This window comes from Dendrobates tinctorius, unplaced genomic scaffold, assembly GCF_039654945.1.
Source record: "Dendrobates tinctorius isolate UK_male_01 unplaced genomic scaffold, ASM3965494v1 ptg000186l, whole genome shotgun sequence".
Classification (NCBI taxonomy): Eukaryota; Metazoa; Chordata; class Amphibia; order Anura; family Dendrobatidae; genus Dendrobates; species Dendrobates tinctorius.
The window spans coordinates 3884559-3907354 of NW_027361853.1; the positions used below are offsets into that span (position 1 = coordinate 3884559).

The window sequence follows — 22796 nt, forward strand, 5'->3', positions numbered from 1 at the left end:
AGATGGATTTCATAAAACAAGCTTTCATTTTAATCAGCATAATGGTGTCAACCTGACACTGTCTGTAGGTTACTCAGCACAATCCTGCTGACAGGTTCCCTTTAAGGAAGCGAGAGGAGAAGAAGGAGGATATAGCTGATAGACACTCTGCGATTCTGGCCAGCAGACAGGTAGATTTGAATGTCATCAGTGTACAGATGGTATTGGAAGCCATAGGACTTTACGAGTTGTCCCAGGCCCAGGGTATAGATGGAGAAGAGTAGGAGTTCTAGGACAAGGACTCTAACAGAGAGAGGTTGGCATGAGGAGGTATTGTGGGAGTGGAGGGAGAACCTAAATGTGCAGTTGGAAAGGTTTGAGGAGTCCAGGATACGTCAAGGTCTGTGACCCCAAAGGAAGAGAGGATGTGTAGTAGGAGGCAGTGGTCAACTGCGTGGAAGGCAGAGAACAGGAAGTATAGAGAATTCTCTGTTACTTTGGCTGTAAGTAAATAGTTAATAATTTTGGTCTAGGCAGTTTCAGTGAAATGGTAGGGACGGAAGCCAGATTTTAGATTGTTGAAGAGGGTGTTAGATGACAAGTGGAAGGAAAGTTCAGAGGGAACACGCTGCTCAAGGAGTTTGGAAGCAAATGGGAGCAGCGATACCGGACTATGGATGGACATAACGGTCAGGTCGAGGGTTGGCTTTTTGAGGATAGGTGGGATTGTGGCATGTTTGAAAGCAGATGGGAAAGTACCATAAGTTAGTGATAAGTTGAAGAGATTGGTTAGGGATGGAGTCAAGTGCACAAGTGGTGAGCTGTGATTTGGAGAGAGGAGTAAGCTCTCCTTCAGTAATGTTGAAGAGGAAGGGTATGGGGGAAGGGCAATGGTCTGGTATAGAAAGAGGTTGCGGAAGTTGAACAATAAAGACTTGCTTTGTTTGGTTGAATTTTGGGAAGGTGCCAACAATTTTGTCCAGCAAATTTTTTGGATTTTATCTGAAATTATGCCCAATTTGCCCTTTTTACCCCTCTGTATTTTTGTGTTGTTCCAGTACACACAACTGAAAATTAGCAAGAGTATAACCAAATATGTGTCATTGCAACAATTTTCTGGGAAAAATATTAATGTTTTGGAAAAATATCAAGAGTGCCAACATTTTCAGCCAGGACTGTATAAACGTCTTTGAAGAACTGAAAATGGTACAAGTGAGAAGCCAAAATTTGGCATGAAGATAACAGGACAGTTATCATTGACACTGATAGTTTCCTCCTGTCATGTGGATGTGGAACAATAGCCGGCACTTGGCTGAATGCTCAGATGTGAAAACTGCAACGATCTGTAAATACTAGTAATGGTTTATTTATGTAATGTAAAGTGCGACATACGACAAATGAGCTTTTATTGGAGTGTAGGCTGTCGAGGTTATTGGGCTTTACACTACATGTGCCATAAGGGTGGAACAAGGGCTACACTGTTATTCTGAAATGTCTGGCACACAACCGCGTCCTTATCTGAAAGCCAATAAGGTGGAGATAGAATTGGCATTTTTGCCATGCAGACATGAGCTAATCCACAGGAAAGGAATGGAAACTTCATTCCAAGTCAAACATTTTAAAGAGATTTCAGCTCATTTATACTGTAGTTGTCACGTTTCCAACGTCCCAGGGAGCGCTCTGCAATTAAAGGGCATCGCCTGAGAAATATTAAATATAGACATCATCGCTGGTAATGGTTTGAAACAACAAAATAAGCATGATGTACCCATGGGCACCGCCTCTCCGCTGCTCCGGGTCGTCCTTTGCTTATAGGTCTACGGGGGTGACTTTCCATTTACAGCACATGACTGATGCACTGGGCACAGAGGACTCATGTCATCCCCCCGGCCATCACTGGCTGCAATAATCATATGTTGCAGACGGGATGTCACCGCGTAGAATGATTGTGCAATGCTTCTTTTCCACCTTTAGTGGCCTCCAGATTCACTCCCAGATTACATTATGTTGAATTTATGGTCCGGTAACATTCTATCAAAGCCAAATGGTCCTATACAGACAATCCTTTTACATTTTTTATTAATAGGGGTATTTCCATCTCCAAGATTCTATCAAAATATGTAGTAGGTGTAAGAATAATAATAATAATATTAGCAAATACCTCCAAATAGAAATGTAGCATAGTTCTTCTGATTACCTATGTCGCTTACCCCATGTGCAGGGCATTGCAGTAGCTCAAGTATCTGTGGTTAATAGTGACAGTTAATTGGTTAGTTAATAGTGGTCATAACTTTGGAAATCTAAGCTACTGTCATACCCTGCACATGCAGAAAGCTAATCAGAAGAACTATACTACTGTTCTAATTAGAGGTATTTGCTAATATTATTAATATTACACCCATTACATATTGGAATAGGATTGTGGAGATGGTAATAACCCTTTAAGTTTACCTGGACTTGCATTTTCCATGGGTAATGAGTGCAAGTGGTAATCTTATCCTAATGATCAAAACATTCTAGAAAGTGGTGTGTGATCTAGAACACCCTGAAAGATTCTTTGAAAATGGACAATGTCTAAAAAATCATTTTGCTGTATATTAAAGGGCATTACCTTCTATAAATGACCCCATATATTTTGCTCTATTCGCACATATCAAGCTGAGTGTTAAGCCTTCGAACAATAAATTCCATGGACACCAAACCAATGTAGATGCACCCCCAACCCCACCACACCCCACCAGATCACTGAAATATGGTTAGAGCAGAGCAGGTCTGTATTCAATGCCCACACAAGACATTGTCACAAGGGGCCTCCACCATGACTACGTCCTGATTACCAGGAAACACGGAATCACCACTCTTTATACACTGCGTAATGAAGCGGTCATTACTGAGACATTAGCCGTGTAAGAGAAACCCATCATACATAACAGAGGTGCAGCAACCAGGATCACTACCCACCTTTTAATAGTTCGCAGCAGAGTAGACCGCGCTTCATTATGGAAAGTAATGATCACACTGGTGGCGGGGAGGTCATTGTCGTAATGGACAGAGGTGCATCTGGGAAGAAAGGAGCGAGGGTCTGTTATAACAGTCCGACGGGGAAAGATCTCCAACATCTAGTAGTGATGAGTGAACGTGCTGGGATAAGGTGTTATGCTTGGGTGCTAACCGAGTGTCTGCAGTGTGCTCGAATATTATGTTCCAGTCCCCGCAGTTGCATGTCTCTTAGCTTTTCGACAGTCGCAAGACACGAAGGGATTGTCTAACAAACAGGAAATCCCTGCAAGTGTTGCAGCTGTTGAACAGCTGCGGGGACTGGAACAGATTTTCAAGCACGTGAGCATGCTCAGATAACACTTTATCCGAACATGTTCATCACTAATGTCTAGAAGTCTCATGGCTGGAAAGCAATTGAGCGATAGTTATTCTGAGTATCACCAGTGTTTCCTACAAGTCTGCGGTAATTTATGATCACATATTAAATAAAAATAAAAAATTATACACATCCTGTAATATTTCTCAACTCTGGTATTCCAGCAGGGCAAAATGAGGGCATCTGCGACAGTCTGTGTTTGCAAAAATTCTGCATTTTTGTGAAAGATGTGTCAATACAGACTGAGGTCAGTTTCAGAAGAGTGTAATATAAGTGCATTTCTCGACCCATAATAGAGACACAAGTCTAGGCCTAGCTACAAGTGTAATAATCAGAACTTACACCATCAAAATTGCTGTTCATTTTGTATATTCCACCTGTCAAAAAGTGTAATAAAACAATTCTCATTCTTATGTACCAGTAAAATTTCATATAGCTCCCCTGGTGAAAAATTGTAAAACTTCTAGCTTTTGATGTCAACACAAAAGATGATATTTTTTGGGTGCATTTATTGTGTATAAAATTGATTAAACATAAATAAATTTATAGCAATTTGATTTTGTCATAATCTTGTGGACTCGCACATCAAAAATTTACACTTTATATGTACTGCACATGAATAGTGGAAAATGTAAAAACATCAAAGAACAGCAGAATTGCTGCTTTTTCTTCCCATAAAATGTTAATAAAAGTTAGGTAATAAGTTATATGTTCCCCAAAATGGTGCAACAGACAAACACAATTTATTGTGTAAAAGACAAAAAACTTCTCATACAGCTACTTCAATTAAAAAATAAGGTATTATGGCTCCTGGAATGTGACATTGAAAAAAAGAGTGCTGTGTCCACTAGGGTCAAAATGTGCATGTCCTTAAAGGGAATCTGTCACAAGGTTGTTGACACCTAATCTGAGAGCAGCATCATGTAGAGATAGAGACCCCGATTCCAGTGATGTTTCACTTACTGCGTTGCCTCCTGTAGTTTTTATAAAAATCACACTTTTATCAGCAGGAGATTGTCACTAGAGGACTAGTAACCCTGCTTTCATGTACTCCCCCATATTCATAAGCTCTGTATAATCCCTCCCCCCACCAGTGATTGGCAGTTTTCTACCTATGCACACAGTGTACACATAAAGCCACCAATCAGTGGTGTGGGCGGGGTTATACAGAGCTCAGTATTCAGAGAACTGCTAAATCTGCAGCTGATAAAACTGGGATTTTATTAAAACTACAGTAAGCAGCCCAGTAAGTGACACATTGCTGGAATCAGGGTCTTTGCCAAAATAAACCTTTTCTACAAAGAGCGGTTTTGTTTGTGCTGCTGCAGTCAGGAGCTCAAACTGAGTATATGACCTAGGGGGACCAAGACTAAGCGCCATGAATGAAAATGGAAACATCTTAAAGATTTATTCCCCCAACCCTACACCCTACCCCCTCTCTCAAAAAAAGACACCACTTAAGAATTTCTGTAAGTGTATGTTGAATTAGTAAATTCCATGGATTTAATCTGCACAGATGTTTGACACAGAGCCAGGGAAGCGGGGTCCAGCATAGTTTACCATGACCTTTTCTGTTCTCCCCATGAAACATCTTACTTTCCTCATTTTTCCATACGTCTAATCTACCTGTAATGTCGTGTGTCCCGAATGGGCCGGTCACTGCTCAGCTTGTCACTCTCCAGCTGGTTGAAGGCGTGCTGTCGGTAAGGATCCTCTCCAGCCTTTAGAATCTTGGAGGATAGATACAACTTCTCATCAAAGCCGTTCAGCTTCCCCTTCTCTGTCTGCAAGGCTGACGTCACCTGGAACAAAACCCATCTCATGAAACGTGCTCGGACTGCATCGTAGCCTGCAAATTCCTATACAATTCTCCGCACTCAGAGATTTCTGGCAGATGGAAAAAATAGTGAAGCAACGAGGAGTTTGTGCAGCACGGACTGTTTGAGACGTTACAGCGGATGCTTAGGCCTCTTTCACACATCAGTTTTTTGCCTTCAGGCGCGATCCGGCTTTTTTTTGTAAAACCGGATCCGGCAAAATGCAATGCCGGATCCAGTTTTTCCCCATTGACTTGCATTAGCGCCGGATCGTGCCGGATGGCATTGCGTTTCATCCGTTTTTTGCCGGATCCGGCAACTTGTCTCATTCCGGCGTCTGGAAAAAACGGCTACTGTAACGTTTTTTGTCTCCGGCGAAAAAGCCGGATCCGGATTTTTAAGTCTGCGCATGCTCAGATCCAATTGGCCAGCCCCCAGGAACAGATATAACCTGCTAGACGGATCCAGCAAAAAAACCGATCCGTTTCTACAGTTCTCCAAAATTTATGCCGGATCCGTTTTTTCTAAAAATAGCCGGATCCTGCCTGACGGCAAAAAACTGATGTGTGAAAGTAGCCTAAGGCCTCTTTCACACTTCAGTTTTTTGCCATCAGTCAAAATCCGCCAAAATTTGAAAATGGCGGATCCGCTTTTTCTTGTTGCGGATCCGCCATTTTCCCCATTGGGATACATTAGTGGCGGATTTTGACGGATGGTCGTCCGTTGCGTCCGATATTCGGCGGATCCGCAAAATTCTTTGCGGATTCTGTCTGAGGGGGACGGAGCTTGTAACGTTTTTTTTGCCGTCAAAATGGCGGATGACGGCGGATCCGCCGTCATCCGCCATGCGGTAGAATGGCAGGATCCGCAAAATCGCACTGGGCATGCCCAGAAAAAAAGATACTTTTCCAGACAGTCCCAAAACTATATAAGGTGGGCTAATTGGGCCCAGACATGCAGTGTCAGCCAGCAAGCCTGCCAGACGACACCCACCAAGCCTGCCAGAGGACAACCCACCAAGCCTCTGCCAGAGGACACCCACCAAGCCTCTGCCAGAGGACACCCACCAAGCCTGCCAGTACCAGCTCACCTACAAGTGTGAGTATACCTATTTATGACATTTCTGTGTGTATGTGTGTGTGTGTGTGTGTGTATGGCCTGCTAGTGTGTGGTCTGCGAGTGTTGCATGTCTGTTTTTTTTTTTCATACTTTTTTTTTTCTGTTGCTTGTGTACTGCATTTTATTTTCATACAACTGTAATTATATTGTATTTTTTATGCTGCGATTGAGTGGTGTATGGTATGTGGTGTAATTGGGCCCAGACAATCCGGCACCAGCAACACTGAAGACACCAAGCAAGATATCTGACTGCAGCCTGATAGAAGATTGAACTAGAGCTATAAAACCTGCCTGCCCAGCTGCAAGTCTACCACCTGCAAGACCCCTGGAGCGTGTGTGTGTGTGTGTGTGTGTGTGTGTGTTGCATTTTTAATTTTTTTTTTCCATTTTTTTTCTTCTGTTGCATGTGTACTGCATTTTATTTTCTTACAACTGTAATTATATTGTATTTTTTATGCTGTGATTGTGTGGTGTAAGGCCGGTTTCATATTTGCACTTTATAGCGCAGCGATGACCCGCACACGGCCGCCGCTAATCCCCGTCCCATCCGGTCATCGCCGCCTACTAGCGCACATGGACGCTTGGGATCTGCACACCCTATGTTTAGTATGGGGTGCGCAGATGGTGCACTGGCAGGATTTTACTGTGTGCTGTGCACTTTTGAAGGTGTGCCCTTGTGCGCCAAACGCAGCATGTTGCATTTTGTCGCGCATGGCACACCTTCAAAAGTGCGCAGCACACAGTAAAATCCTGCCAGCGCACCATCTGCGCACCCTATGATAAAGATAGGGTGCGCAGATCCCAAGCGTCCATGTGTGCTAGTAGGCGGTGATGACCGGATGGGGTGGTGATTAGCGGCGGCCGTGTGCAGGTCATCGCTGCGCTATAAAGTGCAAATGTGAAACCGACCTAACTGGTATTGTATGTGGTGTAATTGGGCCCAGACATCTGGCAACAGCCACACTGAAGACACCGAACCAGACATCAAACACCAGCCTGACTATCAAACTCAGCTGCAAATCTTCCACCTGCAAGAGTGTGTGTGTGTGTGTGTGTGTGTGTGTGTGTGTGTGTGTGTGTGTGTGTGTGTGTGTGTGTGTGTGTGTGTGTGTGTGTGTGTGTGTGTGTGTGTGTGTGTGTGTGTGTGTGTGGCCTGGCTGTGTGTTATGCGTGTTTGTATGGGTTTTTTTTATTTTATTTTCAGATTTGCAATTGTGGTGTTATTAATGTATCTGTTGTAAATTGGTGTTTTTTATTTTTCATTTATTGTGGTATTTAAAATAAAGAGCAGAGTAGCTCCTATTTGTTGGAAAAAAAAATAATAAAAAAAAAAAATAATAAACTGTTTTGAAAAAATCTCCTTTGTATCATTTAAAAAAAAGGTAAAATTAAGTTACCATAAAGGTACATTAAATTTTTGGTATACAAGTGTGGTTAAACGTGAGAGATTGCAACATGAAATAATCTGGGTATAAACAGCTGAGTTTTTCAGGGAATTCAAAAACATGCAAACACAGTGTGGGTATACACAAATTAAACACCTTCAATCACTGGTTACACTCTCGGTGAGAGTTTGAGGGAATGCAAACACTGGTATACACAGCAATTACACATCTTCAATCACTGGTTACACTTGGTGACACTTTTTCAGGGAATTCACATGCAAAAAAAAGTGGGTTTACACAAAATATTACACACCTTCATTCACTGTGGTTACACTCGGTGAGAGATAAGGAAATGTATACATGCAAACACTTAAAATCATTCTCTTAATACTTGCAGATCACTTAATAATGAAGAGGCACCAAAAAAGCAGCAGACACGCCCAGCCAGACCGCAGAAGGGATGTTCAAAGAGAGCGCAGCAGAGAGGAACGGCGAGAGCGCAGCAGAGACGAACACCCAGGCCGCGGCAGAGTACAGGCAACGATTAGTTTCCCTGTAAGTATAAAGGCCTGAAAGCTTATTATGATCCTTTGTATAGTAGCTTAACAATTGTCTTTATACTTGCAGATCACTTCAGCAAGCACCACCAGCCAGGCCGCAGCGGAGACGGTGAGGCAGGCCGCAGCGGAGACGGTCGGACAGGCCGCAGCGAAGACGGTCGGACAGGCCGCAGCAGAGACGGCCAGCCAACCTTTATTTTCCCTGTAAGTATAAAGGCCTGAAAGCTTATTATGATCCTTTGTATAGTAGCTTAACAAGTGTCTTTATACTTGCAGATCACTTCAGGAAGCACCGCAGCTGCCAACGCAGCTGCCCCAAACCATAATGTCTTCTCCTGAAAGCTCCCCCTCACATCATCAGTGAGCTGAGGTAAAAAATTTTTTTTTTTTGGTTAAAAACACTATCCATGTATTATGTTTTAACAGGAAGATGATTCAGAGGAGCTTCCAGGAGGAGACGTGCAGGGTGGAGAGACGCAAGGAGGGGGTGCGCAGAGTGTAAGTTTAGCACATACACAGATACATAATGCTACACCCAACACAAACATTCATCACAGTGCACACACAATAACTACGCATCCATCCAAACAAATTTTTTTTTTCCATCCAAACAAATTTTTTTTTTTGTTTACCACAGTCTTCAGAATCCGGTGCCCGCACTAGAGTGACTCCCAGGACATCCCAGGGTCGTCAAGGTGATGCATCTGTTGGTCGGCAAAAGGTAAGTAACCCTATTTGGATAATTGTTTAAATGAACATCATGTGTTTAAATAGAATGTAATTTTTTTTTTTTTTTTTTGTTTTGTTTATCTTCACAGGTTTCACAGCGTGCTCCCCGGAGATATATGGATGAGGGGACCATGATTGATACTGACGAACTCATCCGTGAGGTGGAAAACCGGGAGCCGCTGTGGAACATGGCAAACCGTCTACATGCCGACCAACCAACCACCCGACGGCTCTGGGATGAGGTCTGTTCTTCAGTTATTGAGAACTGGGAGGAACTCAATGCGAGGGCCAGGGATTTTGTGCGTAAGTATTACAACTTCAGTAACTTATATTCCAGCATGTGAAGTGTTGAATACTAAACCCCTTTTTTTTTTTTTTTTTGCTTCACAGGTGACAGGGTTATCACATGGTGGCGGTCGCTCCGCGATCGCTTCAAGAGGGACTACAACAAGGAGATGCAGACCCCGAGTGGATCGGGAGGACGCCAGGGACCCCAGTACAAGAACTACAGAGCCCTGGCGTTCCTGCGATCAACAATGGTGTGCAGAAGGTAAATATTCCCCAAACCATTTCTGTAGTAGAAATGTTTAACCATTTTTTTTCAGCAGACTTAAATTAAATATCAATATTTTTAATATACATTTTTTCTCCTTTTTTTTTTTTTAGCACCATCTGCAGCACTCGGGAGTCTGCATCAGAGTTGCGTCCCTCTGGAGTGATCCCTAGTGAGACCGCCCCCGGTGACCACATCGAGGTATCCGACCCCTCTGTACCTACCCTCTTGTCTCATCCCTCTATCCCCTCCACCAGCACTGGAGCAGCAGGGCAGACTTCATCACATGAAGCTGCTGGTGACGACTTGTTCCCTGTTCCACACCCCTCAGACACTGCCGCAACATCTCAACCAACTTTTGGTTCTGGCCGGCAGCGTCTGAGGAGTCAGGAAAGGATGACCTTGTCTGTCTGTTTGAGTCTAAACTCATCTGTTCAGCACGGTTTCCACACTTATGGAGAACGGTTATCTTCTGGGTTGACCATGATCAATCAAAGTATCATGGAACTCAGAAGATACATGGAACAGATGAATTTAGAATCAAACCAGACATCGAGTCATACCTTTTTTCAATCTGTTGTCCGGCAAATGGAAGGTGTAAGTACTCACCAGCAGATGCGTGTGATGCAAGCCTGTCAGAATGCTCTAGTGGAAGTACTTGCTGAAGCATCCCATCCTCCCACAGTCCATCCTTCCCCCGCCCATCCTTCCACAGTCCATCCTTCCCCCGCCCATCCTTCCACCACCATCCATCATACAACCGTCCCTCTCCTTTCTCTAGTTCCCCATTCCATTCTTCCCAGTACCTTCCTTCCCCATTGCATTATACCCCAATGCCCTCACCAGACGCACCCCCACATACACCTTCAATGTACCCACAAAGCTCGTCTGTCCATCCACTCCCGTCCCAACCACATGTGTTAAACCCCCCTTCCACTTCTGGTCCTCACCAACTCCCTCCCCAGTCCTCCCCCCCCCCTCGATGTGGTCAACCCTGTTAACCCCTCCAATACTATCTCCACCCAACATTATCACACTCTGTGATGTTTTCTTATCCAAAAAAAAAAAAAAGTTACAAAAAAGGTAATATATACCAAGAAAAAAAAGTTACAAAAAGGTAATATATACCAAGAAAAAAAAGTTACAAAAAGTAATATATACCAAAAAAAAGTTACAAAAAAGGTAATATATACCAAAAAAAAAAACTTACATTACAAATTCAGAAATAAACTGGTTTTTTTTTTCAAAAAACTTTATTGTGTTTTTTTTTTTTGCTTCTTTCTTTTGAAATATTCAAATTACACCAGTGGTGTAAAAGGTAAACACAACACTTGGTAACACAACACACAACAATATTTCACAGTACACCGGTTGTGTACAAGGTACAAAAAAACACTTGGTAGCACAACATTTGGTACACAACACGTGAACATTTCAAAGTGTGAAACGCTTGGTACACAACACTTGGTAAAATTTCAAAGTGTCACATTTTACGCTTGGTACCCAACACTTGGTAACATTTGTAAGTGCAAAACAACACTTGGTAAAACTTTATGCTTGGTACCCAACAATTGGTAGCACTGGTAAAACTTTATGCTTGGTACCCAACAATTGGTAACACTGCAAAGTGTGAAACTTAAAAAAAAAAAATTGGTAAACCAAATCACATGGTAACAATGCTTGGGAAAACCAAACACTTGGTAAAATTTCAGTTAAAAAAAAAAAAAGTTACTCATAATTGGTATAGAAAATTATATCATGTCATCTTGCCAGTCCACTTGTCCCTCTGGTGTCACAAAATAGTCTGCAAAGGTGTCCCTAATTCTTGCCACTGAACCAGTACTCCGAAAAGTTTGCTGCTCATAATCCCACAAGGTGGTTTCAGACAGATTTTCATCGATGGAAACTGGTTCCTTTGAAAGGACAAAATTGTGCAGGATTATACAGGCCTTCACCACCTCATCCACAGTCTCTGTTTTCATTTTCATGGCCGTTAACAGGACTCTCCATTTGGCAGTTAAAATTCCAAACGCGCACTCCACCACTCTGCGCGCTCTGGTTAACCGATAGTTGTAGATTCTTTTCCGGTGTGTTAATCCACAACTACCATATGGTTTGAGTAGGTGTTTAGAAAGCTGAAAAGCATCGTCGCCAACGCACACAAAAGGCATTGGTGGGCCTGTTGTTCCAGGGAGTGGTCTTGGAGGTGGGAAGTCAAAATTGTCTCCATACAAGCGACGGCCCATGGTGGAAATCTTGAATACCTGAGAGTCATTAGAACGACCGTATGCACCGATGTCCACGGCAATGAATTTGCAGTTTGCATCCGAAATGGCCATAAGCACAATAGAAAAGTATTTCTTATAGTTGTAAAACTGTGAACCAGAGCCCATAGGTTTCACAATCCTGATATGCTTGCCATCCACGGCACCGATGCAGTTTGGAAACTGGCAGATTTGTTGAAACTTGTCGGCAATCTCCAGCCACCTCTCCTGGGTTGGCTCTGGGATGTATTCCTCCTGTAGAGAATCCCATAATGCCCGGCAGGTCTGTTGTACAATTCCAGCAATAGTTGAAATCCCAATCCGGAACTGGAAATGGAGGGAGGTGAAGGATTCTCCAGTTGCCAGGAATCTGTTAAAAAAATTGAAAAAGTAAAATTAATACAAACTACAAGCCATAACATAACAATAAAATCCTGCAGAATCTGAAACATTTTAAAAGGTAGATAACTTACCGAAGGGTCACCATCAAACGCTCCGCCGGTGATATAGAAAACCGCATGTAGGTGTCCCTTCTCCGGATTTGTTCTCCAACACGATCCACCAATATCTCAAAGAATTCCAGCCTCATGCGCACGTAGTTGAAGAACTTGTCCGGATTCTCCCTCAATTCCAGGTACAATGTGGAAAAAACGCCACGGGTGAACCTCTGCGCATTAATGGGATGAATCCACTGGCGCCATCTCCTCATACGCAGGATTCGCAATCTTCTTTTCTCCCTCTCGAGAGCAATAATTGCCAACCGATTCAAGTGAAGATCCAATTCCACACTGAAGCTGTCAATACTCGCAATAACTCCTTCCAGACTCGCACTAACTCCTTCCATCGCTGCCACTAGCTCTAAAACCTTTCAAAGAAATTGTATCACAACACCCTAGATATATTCCTCCCTAGTTTCCAGTATCCAATCACATTTGAGAGCATTTTCCAAGAGCGAATCATATTTGGGAGCATCACATTTTGGAGGTGTGGAAAAACGGATCCGCAAGAAAACGGATCCAACAGATGTGAAAAACGGATGCCAACGGATGGTACTGATCCGTTTTGTTGAGGATCCGCACTAAAATCGGTATAGCGGATCCTTTAAAAAACGGATCCGTTCCATCAGCTTGCATCCGTTTTTACACATTTTTTGCGGATCCGCCATTTTCAAATTTTGGTGGATTTTGACTGATGGCAAAAAACTGAAGTGTGAAAGAGGCCTTAATAAAGGGATATGGGCAACGAGTCACATTCAGCACGGATCCGTCATGCTACAAAATCTTACGGTTCATCCAAATACTCAGTGTAACAACTTCACAAGCCAACATTAGAGATTAGTAACGTCTAACATTCATCGTAATCACTTTGCCCATTTCTAGTAATCACAGGACTTGCAAATCAACTTTCACAGTCTGACAACTTGGTGATACTTGGCCATTGTGCCTCGTATTAGGCATCAGTTTTGTTCAGTGTGTACTTTTTTATAAAAAAAAAACTATTTTTGATATCTTGTTGGACATTTATGTAGCCCTATAACCACATCTTATGTTTATGTGAACGTGGCTGTTATAGAAGTCTCCCACTTTTTCAGGCTTAGGTCTGTGGACATTATGCATTGCTACTAGATTGTCTCTTATGCCTATATATTGTTAGGTCTTAGTATGGAACCCCACACGCTAGTGGATATGTACAGTACATGACTATATTTTTCTGTGCACTTCTAATTAGACACTGGCATCTGTGGATTTCTGCATACACTCATTGTCAACTTATGATTTAATCTTTAAATGAGTGATTGAATCGAGAATAATTTTATTATGTAAGATCTAGTAGGTTCTGAATATATGCCTTTACTATATTATTCTTTTAGGCATTGGTATATTTTCTGTGCAGGCAGTATATTTTGCATTTGTATCTCCCTTGAAAAATTACTTTTATGTGAGATTTTTATTCTTTTGATCTAATAAAATATATGTGCTTTACTTGGCATATGCTTCCCTATTCTTTATAGGATTTTTGGAGAAATAAAACTATAGGCAAGAAACATCTAGTACAGTGGACACATCAGTGTAGGATTTGGCTGAGGTCTGCTCTGCTTGTAAAGTGCAGACTTAATTAACACAAAGGGAACTTGTGCAGAATTCTATATGGAACTTTCTGAGCAAGGTCACCAAAAAAGTGAGAAAATTAACCCTCGGTGCCATTTGCAGCACATTTATCGTGTTGGCACTGTACAGTTCACAGCAAGTGTCTTAAACAGGCAGAGTGGTGACCAAGCAGGCACAGGAGCTGTGCCTTTATAAGGGGGTTACAGATACTGTCCTGAACCTCCAAACTTGTCCCGATTTAGTGTGTGTATATATTATTGGTTCATAATGATATGTGTAAAATCTGCTATGTATATGATTAGGGAAAGTGTAGTGTACACATTTGGCCACTAGATGAGGATATTATAGATGTGCTTAGTGTAGGATATTTGTGTAATTGGTTAACCGTAGGAGAGGACAGCTGGGTGTAAGGCAGGAATAGTTCCTCGGTAGATTCAGTCAGGTCTAGGTAGCCCGAAGTGCTTGGGTGGGCTAAATGCCCAAGCTACTCAGCGCCCTGCAACGTTTAAGGAGGAATCCAGCCATCCAGAGTCAGTGGGACAGCATAGCCTCAGATATAGCAGCGACAGCATCTACAGGAACTTGCAATACAGGAGAAATCACCGCAGCACCGCAGGGCAGGTCACTCGCCATGTGGCAGGTCATTGCTTGAGCTGATGCCATCAGAACTGGGGCAAAATGGCTGAGGGAACACCTGTATGCAGTGAGGCTGGCCAGGGAGGATGCTGAGGAGCCATTGGAAACAGTCCGACCCAGGACCGTGCAGTGTGACAGGGAGAGGAGTGCAGGGAAAGATGAAGAAACGTGTAATGTTCAAGCTGTCGAAAATGTTGTAACGAATCTGGATGTGCTGCGAAGTCATGAAAGTAAAGTTTTACTCTTTGAGTTGCATCTGAATTGTGTCTCTGTTTATTCTGAAGCGGCTGTAGGTGACCATAAAGCATGGAGAACAGACCCTGATGACACTGGGGGCAGAGAGGTAAGTAAGCTTACAGTGGAGCGTGATTTTTATGTTTTGGAAGGCCAGGACACACAAGGAGGAGGAGCTGCTGGACGGAGTAATCTTTGGAAGGAAGTTCCCTGAGAGGGAAAAGGGGTTCACCAGAGGCACGGGTGGAGAGTGCTCCCCGTGGGGCTCGTTCCACACTGACGGACGTCAGGTGGGGGAGAATCCAGGTTGCAGAAGGGTCTCGGCCTCTTAACCTAGTGGAGTGGACATCAGGACTCAGCTAGCAAGCCAATAGCTGTGGCAACTTTAGGGACCACAGCCAACTACCACAGTTATCTTCTCCTTAAAGGCAGCCAGAAAAGATCAAGGAAACGTAGTGGCTCACGTTGTCTGACAGGATCCGCAGCGGCTGGCCTGCGACAATGACTGTGAGGTGCTGGAAAGGAAGGAAAGTGGAAATCAGCACTGTGGTGATGGCCAGGAAAGGCACATACTGAAGGGAGTGCTGGAAAGGTGTACTTATTTTGCCTGGGAGTTGACTGAGCCCCTCACCTGGAGGACACGGCAATGAAGTGGGCATCTGTGCGCACCAGAAATTGTGAGTAAAGCTTGGGAACTGCACCTTACTGTGTCCTTTGAATTCTTGCCTCAGCACTGCTACATCATCATCTCTCAACATCTTTTTCATCTGCCCTGGGACCCAGCTCTGCCTGTGGAGAGCTATCCATCTCTGCTGCATCACACCATCTGTCTCAGAGGATCTGCACTGCAGTGCTGGTCGCCTCTGACCAGATACCATGGATGGCGTCACGAACTTATTACAAAAACTCTTTATTTCTCATTCCCCTGTAAATACTCCCCTTGTATTGGACGCCAAGGCCACGGACCGGGTCACCGCCGCTGTGACACTGCCCCTTTAAGAAGCGTCCCGATACCGAGTATCTCCATTGCCCTGGCGGGCGCTCAAGATAAGTTACCACCACTCTAAGTGGAGGATATGATAAAATAGGGGTCTATCCTCATGACAGAAGGGGGTTTCAGTAGTGAGACCTGAGTGGTTGGGCATCTTATCACCTACACTGACTGAGCTGCTAATCAGTGCTGAGGAAGAGTGGGGACCAGGGCTCACAGCAGCTATAGTCCAGGCAGTGATAATCGATAATCTTCTGGTGATAAAACACTTATATTGAGACAACAGCACTCAGCCAAATAAATGACACATAGCTGAAATCAGTGTTTCAGCCACTACCTGTGGCTGCCACAACCTGCTGACAGATTCCCTTTAAGTATTACAAGATTAATACTTTATCAAAAAATTGTTTAAAAGCCACATACAGCGCGTGTTACTACAAAAGGATGCAGTTTTGAGGTTCGGTTATTGTAAAAGAGTTACCCCAAATCGTATGATGCCTGTTCTGACAAAATAATTAAGTACAAACAAAAAAACATTCATGGGCGAAGCCTCTGAAAGAAAGTAGATTAGAAAAAGCATACCAATATATAACAGCCAGATGAATGGTGGCCTAAGGAGAGATGTGACATATCTGCCGAGAGCTTTCCTTGTGCGTATGCCAAATGCAGACCGCTTATCATAAATGCACCCAAACCGACATATGATGCGTGGACACTTTAGACACAGACATATGCCCAAGGTGAGTTGCAACACCAGCTTGTTGGCAGGTGTCAGCAGGGTCTGCCGACAGTCTGATGTTAGAGGCAGCCCGATGCCGCTGTGGAACCGAGGTTTTTGGTATAGCCTGTTGTAGCCATATATACTTAATTTTTTTTTTGAATAACCCTTTAAACAAAATATCAAGTTCTCCCCTTATTCATAGATAGCTCTGCAGTCCTGTCCTGAAAGCAGTGGAGGTGCACATGTAACGGGGGCCCGGGTGCCAGCTGTGATAAGGAGCTTTAACTCTTCAGCACTCGGGCGCCCCGATACTACAACTTTGGAGTGTGTCTTGGTGTTAGTGCAGCATGTGTGCAATTCTTCACCCACCTGCAGGACCAGAGCCTGATCAGGATACAGTGTCCCATTGGGATGTGAACACACACAAATGTCCGCAGAAACTTTGTTCTTTTTCTTTAAGGATTTATTTGAAACAAGTTCTGGCAGCACAGTTACAGTCCTTCCGTCCCAGTAAAACATAAACATGACATCTTCTGTATAGTCCCTGGTCTGGCCCTGCCACTTCTTGTCCTGCATGTTCTCTGAACCCAAGGCCTGCAGAATCCTCCCGTTAGCAGTTACTGGATGCTCCCCATCTACGTTGCCAATCTTTGGCAAAAGTACCAGACTGCCGCTTGCAGCCTCAACTGGAACTTAGGTCCCTGACAGTTCCAGACGGTGTCCCCAGACTCCAACCCGAAATCCTCTTCCTGGTCTCTCCCCGAGAGTGCTCCCCAGAAGCCAAACTTCATACTTTCTTCAGACCACTGTACCATGTCTTGCCTGTTCTCACACTCCACTGCAACTGCACTGTTGTTCTAGTCTAGTGATGTGTCGGTCGCGAATGATCCGACACAAAGAGCCGGCTCCCTGCTGCAAATGATGGGAGCCGGCACCCTAGTGAGAGCCACTAAAATCCTTGACTGGTTCTCAATGGGTGTAAAATCTCGGCGTTCGGCACGCGTAACTCCGCCCACCGAACAAAACTCCGCCCACTCAGCAATGTAATTGTGTCTTAGAAAGTGGGTGGGGCTTGTGCGGCAGGTGGGCGGAGTTATGGACACCTGAGCACGTAAGCAACAGAGATCCATTTAGGATCCAAAAAGAGCAGGCTCTTTTTGGTGAGCGGAGCCGTGAGAGCCAGATCACCAAAAAGAGCCGGACTGCCCATCACTATTCTGCTCCGTTTGCTTCCTCACAACACTCTGACTAACTTTCTAGAATAATTCTGTCTCCTCTAGGTAACTCCTCCCACCAATAATCCCATTGGTACAGCTAATTAACTGTTTCTATTCTGGCTAAAACCAGCTAACTATTGCTGTCCTATCTAGCATCTAACCTCCCTATATCAATAGCCAACAACTTACATTCTAACCCTACAGTGACCTCTAGTGTCCTAAGCACTACATAACTATGCTGTCCCTACATTACTTTGTCATTACAACAACACATATTATATATATACAACAATTAAAGGGAGAGACACATAGCACATACAACACCCCCTTTACACACATGTGCAAACTTCACAACATTGATTGGCTATGTGATTGCCGAAAATACCTAACAATGCCTAACCACCTTACAAAGCAGATAATGAATGGAGCAGAGTCCAAGCATGTGCACCTCTGACCAATCATGACGGGGCTGCAGAGCCCTGTTCTCAGGATGATTGGGGGTCCCATAAATCAGACCACCAGCAATCAGCAAGCTGTCCCCTAGTCTATGGATAAGGGATAACTTGATTTTTTGGAGGAATAACACCTTAACTAGTCGATTCTATTCTGCACAGGGATAACGCATGATAACGGTCAGCCATGGCCCTATACCGGAGTGACAAAAGGGGGCCTGTTTGTTACATATCTGATACGAAAACATCCTGTGACTTTATTACTGTCCACTGTTGGTGCCAGACCTCCTGGGTTGTGGGGGAAACACATTTCCATACAAAGTAAGGATGTTCCTACTTCGTTCTCTATAAACTAATATATTTTACAATAAAACCCCTAGAACACAGAAAGGAAAGTCTTTTAACACACTGGAAATATATACCATGTTAGAAGTAGTTTGCATGAAGGTGCAAGTCCTGTAACCTCAATCTTTTCTACAAATCATAGAGGTCTCAAAGGAAAATCTGTCAGCAGGATCAATGCTACTAAGCAGTCTCTATGAGCATCCAGGTCATATAAATTTGAATAAAATGATATCTTAATATATATGTCTTATTCCAGATGAATCCAGGATTTTCTAATATGTAAATGAGCTGTTAATATCTATGTGCTGGACATAGATCGTCCAGAGAATTTGCCTTCAGAGTTTATTTTAAGTAAAAGGGGGCATTATCAACGTCAGACATTTAATGAAAGGCACTTTTATCTCAACCACACACAGCTCGGCAGTGAGATTAGAAGAAAATGCAGTACAGACTACAGCAGAGCTAACACAGTACAGCAGAAATTAACTGTCTCATGAGAAATAGGTTTTCAGCAGCAGTTTTCCTCTCATCCGCAGAGATGTGCTGGATGATAGCAGTACAGCAGAGTTGAACCTTGTCTAATTACTAACACAACAAGCACATTTGCAGCTGTCCACTCACACTACTGTCAGCTCTGCTGTACTTCCCTCCTCCCACACTTGCCTACAAGATGGAAGTTTTAGCACCATGAGAGGAAAACTGCAGCTGCAAATGTTTTTGAAATGAGGCAAAGTTCACTTCTGCTGTCCTATGCTAGTTCTGAACTCACTGCTGAATGGTGGGTGATTACGAGAGCAAAGTGTCAGTCATTACATGTCTCACACTGGTAACACCTCTGGGAAGGCAGATTCTCAGGGAGATCCATATCCAGCCCATGAATGTTAACTCATTTACATATATGAGAAATGTAGATTTCTCTGGAATAAGACGTCTTCTGTTGAGAATCCATTGGGATGCTGCTTTCTTCTGTTTCACCATTGTCTACATGTGTACATGCTTAAACACAGAAAAACACAGTAAAACAAACGTATAAAAATACTCTGCTGTAAAAAAGTAACAGTAAACAGCAAGTGCTAGTGAAAAAATAACAAAACAGGATATTTGGTTGATATGTTTTTTACAAACGCTGTAGAAGACGGCTTTTATGTGCATGGCCCGTGCTTATTAATATTTAGGGGTTGGTTCAGCAACGCAACAAATACCTGATCACAAACTTTGCTCTCTTGGATTGTAAGCGGGGTCTACTCTCATTATGAATTTACTGTATCCATTATTTTAAACTTGCGATTTATTGTACATCACTGCAGAAAATGTTGGCACTTCTCAGCACAATTCTCTCTCTCTCCAAGAACGCTCAGTACATTATGAAGAATCATAGAGATCTTTTCTGAGAGTCAAATGAATAAAATTGCACAACATGAAAATGTCACAGCCGTACAGCCACAGGCTCAATAAAATGCATTTTTCATTTCTTTTCTGGCCAAATAGTTTCTTGCTTATATCACAGTGGACTGAGCCATTATTCTTACAAGCAGATGTTCTTTTGTGGGGTTGCCGAGCTCACAGCAGTGTTACAGCCGGTCTACTCCACCATTAACTATGAAAAGCAACAACATATTGCAGATTTCAGTAACGGATGACACCTACATCACTGGCCAAAGAGATAACCAAACTGATAACTGCTGCCAATTAAAAAAAAAAGAGGTGGGTTATTTTAAGATTTTGCATAGAGAACAGATTTGTGGTCTACTGAACAAAGTAAAGATCACGTTGGAGGTAAAATATATATCTTGCACAATTTATTTCTTAGCAGACAAAGTCACATTTGCAAGTAAAATATAACTGGTATGTAATCTGTCTGAAAGTAGAGGCGCACGTTACTATGAAAATATTATATTCTAGCCCGAGAGCCCGACGCTGCCCGGGCATAGTAACTAACTACAGTTAGTAATAACAAATTATAATGATTATATCTATATATATATATAAAGCTGAGTGTAGAGCCCCGCCCACTCCGCATAGCCACATTCACTATAATATCCCACTTCATCCCGTCAGCCAGAGCTACCGGACTACTACCTCTAATATCCCACATCGTCCCATCAGCCAGAGCTACCGGACTACTACCCCTAATATCCCACATCGTCCCGTCAGAGCCACCAGACTACTACTCCTAATATCCCACATCATCCCGTCAGAGCCACCGGACTACTACCCTTAATATCCCACATCATCCCGTCAGCCAAAGCCACCGGACTACTACCCCTAATATCCCACATCATCCCATCAGCCAGAGCCACCAGAATACTACCCCTAATATCCCACACAATCCCATCAGCCAGAGCCACCGGACTACTGCCCCTAATATTCCACATCATCACGTCAGCCAGAGCCACCGGACTACTACCCCTAATATTCTACATCATCCCGTCAGAGCCACCAGACTACTACCCCTAATATCCCACATCATCCCGTCAGCCAGAGCCACCGAACTACTACCCCTAATATTCCACATCATCCCATCAGAGCCACCAGACTACTACTCCTAATATCCCACATCATCCCGTCAGCCAAGGCCACCAGACAGCTACCACTAATATCCCACATCATCCCGTCACAGACGCCAGACTACTCCCCCTAATATCCCACATCATCCCATCAGCCAGAACCACCGGACAACTACCCCTAATATTCCACATCATCCCGTCAGAGTCACCAGACTACTACCCCTAATATCCCACATCGTCCCGTCAGCCAAAGCCACCGGACTACTACCCCTAATATCCCACATCATCTCATCAGCCTGGGGTCAGAACCAGAGCGCTGAGTGGAACGGTCCTAACTTCCATACCCGGGATCCCTTTAAGAGAGACCTGGGGTCAGAACCAGAGCGCTTGGTGGATTTGTCCTGACTTCCATACCAATGATCCCTTTAATAGAAGCCTGGGGTTAGAATCAGAGCGCTGAGGGATTTACCCTAACTTCCATACTGGAGATCCCTTTAAGAGAGGTCTGGGGTCACTACCAAAGCGCAGAGTGGATTTGCCCTCACTTCCATACCGGGGATCACTTTAAGAGAGACTTGGGATCAGAACCAGAGCGCTGAGTGGATTTGCCGTGACTTGCATACCAATGATCCCTTTAATAGAACCCTGGGGTCAGAATCAGAGCGTTGAGGGATTTGCCCTAACTTCCATACCGGAGATCCCTTTAAGGGATCCTGGGGTGAGAACCAAAGCGCTGGATGGATTTTCCCTGACTTCTATATCGGAGATCCCTTTAAGAAAGGCCTGGGGTCAGTACCAATGCACAGAGTGGATTTGCCATAACTTCCATACCAATGATCACTTTAAGAAAACCTGGGGTCAGAACCACAGAGCTGAGTGGAACGGTCCTAACTTCCATACCAGGGATCCCTTTAAGAGAGGCCTGGGGTCAAAATTAAAACCCTGGATGGATTTGCACTGACTTCCATACCAATGATCCCTTTAAGAGAGAGATGTGCCTACGGGATGGAGGACGTGTGATGGGGATATGAGTAGGGAGGGGGGGATTCATTTCTGTCATACTCTCTGTGCTCCTGTCTGGGGGGGAGACAATGGCTTGGCGCTTATGTTCCCGGGGATGCTAGATTTCTCCCACCATGTCAGTGTCTGCTGAGGTGTTGTCAATTGCGAAAACTTTCTCATAGCAACCAATCAAAGCTCAGCTACTTTTAACCAGCTCTGGTAAAATGAGAGATGCTTAGTGATTGGTTGCAAGGAAAACTGTTACTCAGCAACCAATCACAGCTCAGCTTCTTTTGAACAGCTCTGGTAAAATGAAAGATGATTCGTGATTGGTTGGTGATACACACACATATACCTACATACATTCACTTTTATATATAGAGATGATAAAAAATAAATTGAGACACATATAAACCAATCACCCATAACATTGAAACCACCTGCTTAATATGGTGTAGATTCCTCCTGTAGCCTAAACAGCTTGGACCCATTGAGGCACAGGCTCCACAAGACCTCTGAAGGTCTCTTGTGTTATCTGGCACCAGGACATGCCAGATCCTTATATAAAGGGGTTGTCTGGGCTTTTCACATAATCTCAGTGCATATCTGGGCTGCAGAATGGTGACAATAAGTAATTTACCTTCTGTCACCAGTTTGCAGGGTTTTCTAGATATCACTCTCTTGCTTCTGAGCAGAATGTCCAAAGGGGTGTGTGTTCTGGCATTGAAATGAGAACTGGTCGTTTCCTCCTACTCTACTAAAAACCTGCCCTCTATAGCAACAACCCCACCCTCCATAGCA

The 22796-nt window shown here is 43.7% G+C and overlaps 1 protein-coding gene across 1 annotated transcript in view; it reads right to left on the reverse strand.

Annotated features, from left to right (window-relative positions):
* Positions 1-22796, reverse strand: part of GALNT16 (polypeptide N-acetylgalactosaminyltransferase 16) — a 221034-nt gene that overhangs the window by 84192 nt on the left and 114046 nt on the right. Inside the window, exons 2-3 of the mRNA XM_073552166.1 lie at positions 4982-5157; positions 2941-3039 (exon numbers count right to left, since the gene is read on the reverse strand). Coding sequence (XP_073408267.1) covers positions 2941-3039; positions 4982-5157 — 275 coding nt within the window. The remainder of the gene's footprint in view (positions 1-2940; positions 3040-4981; positions 5158-22796) is intronic.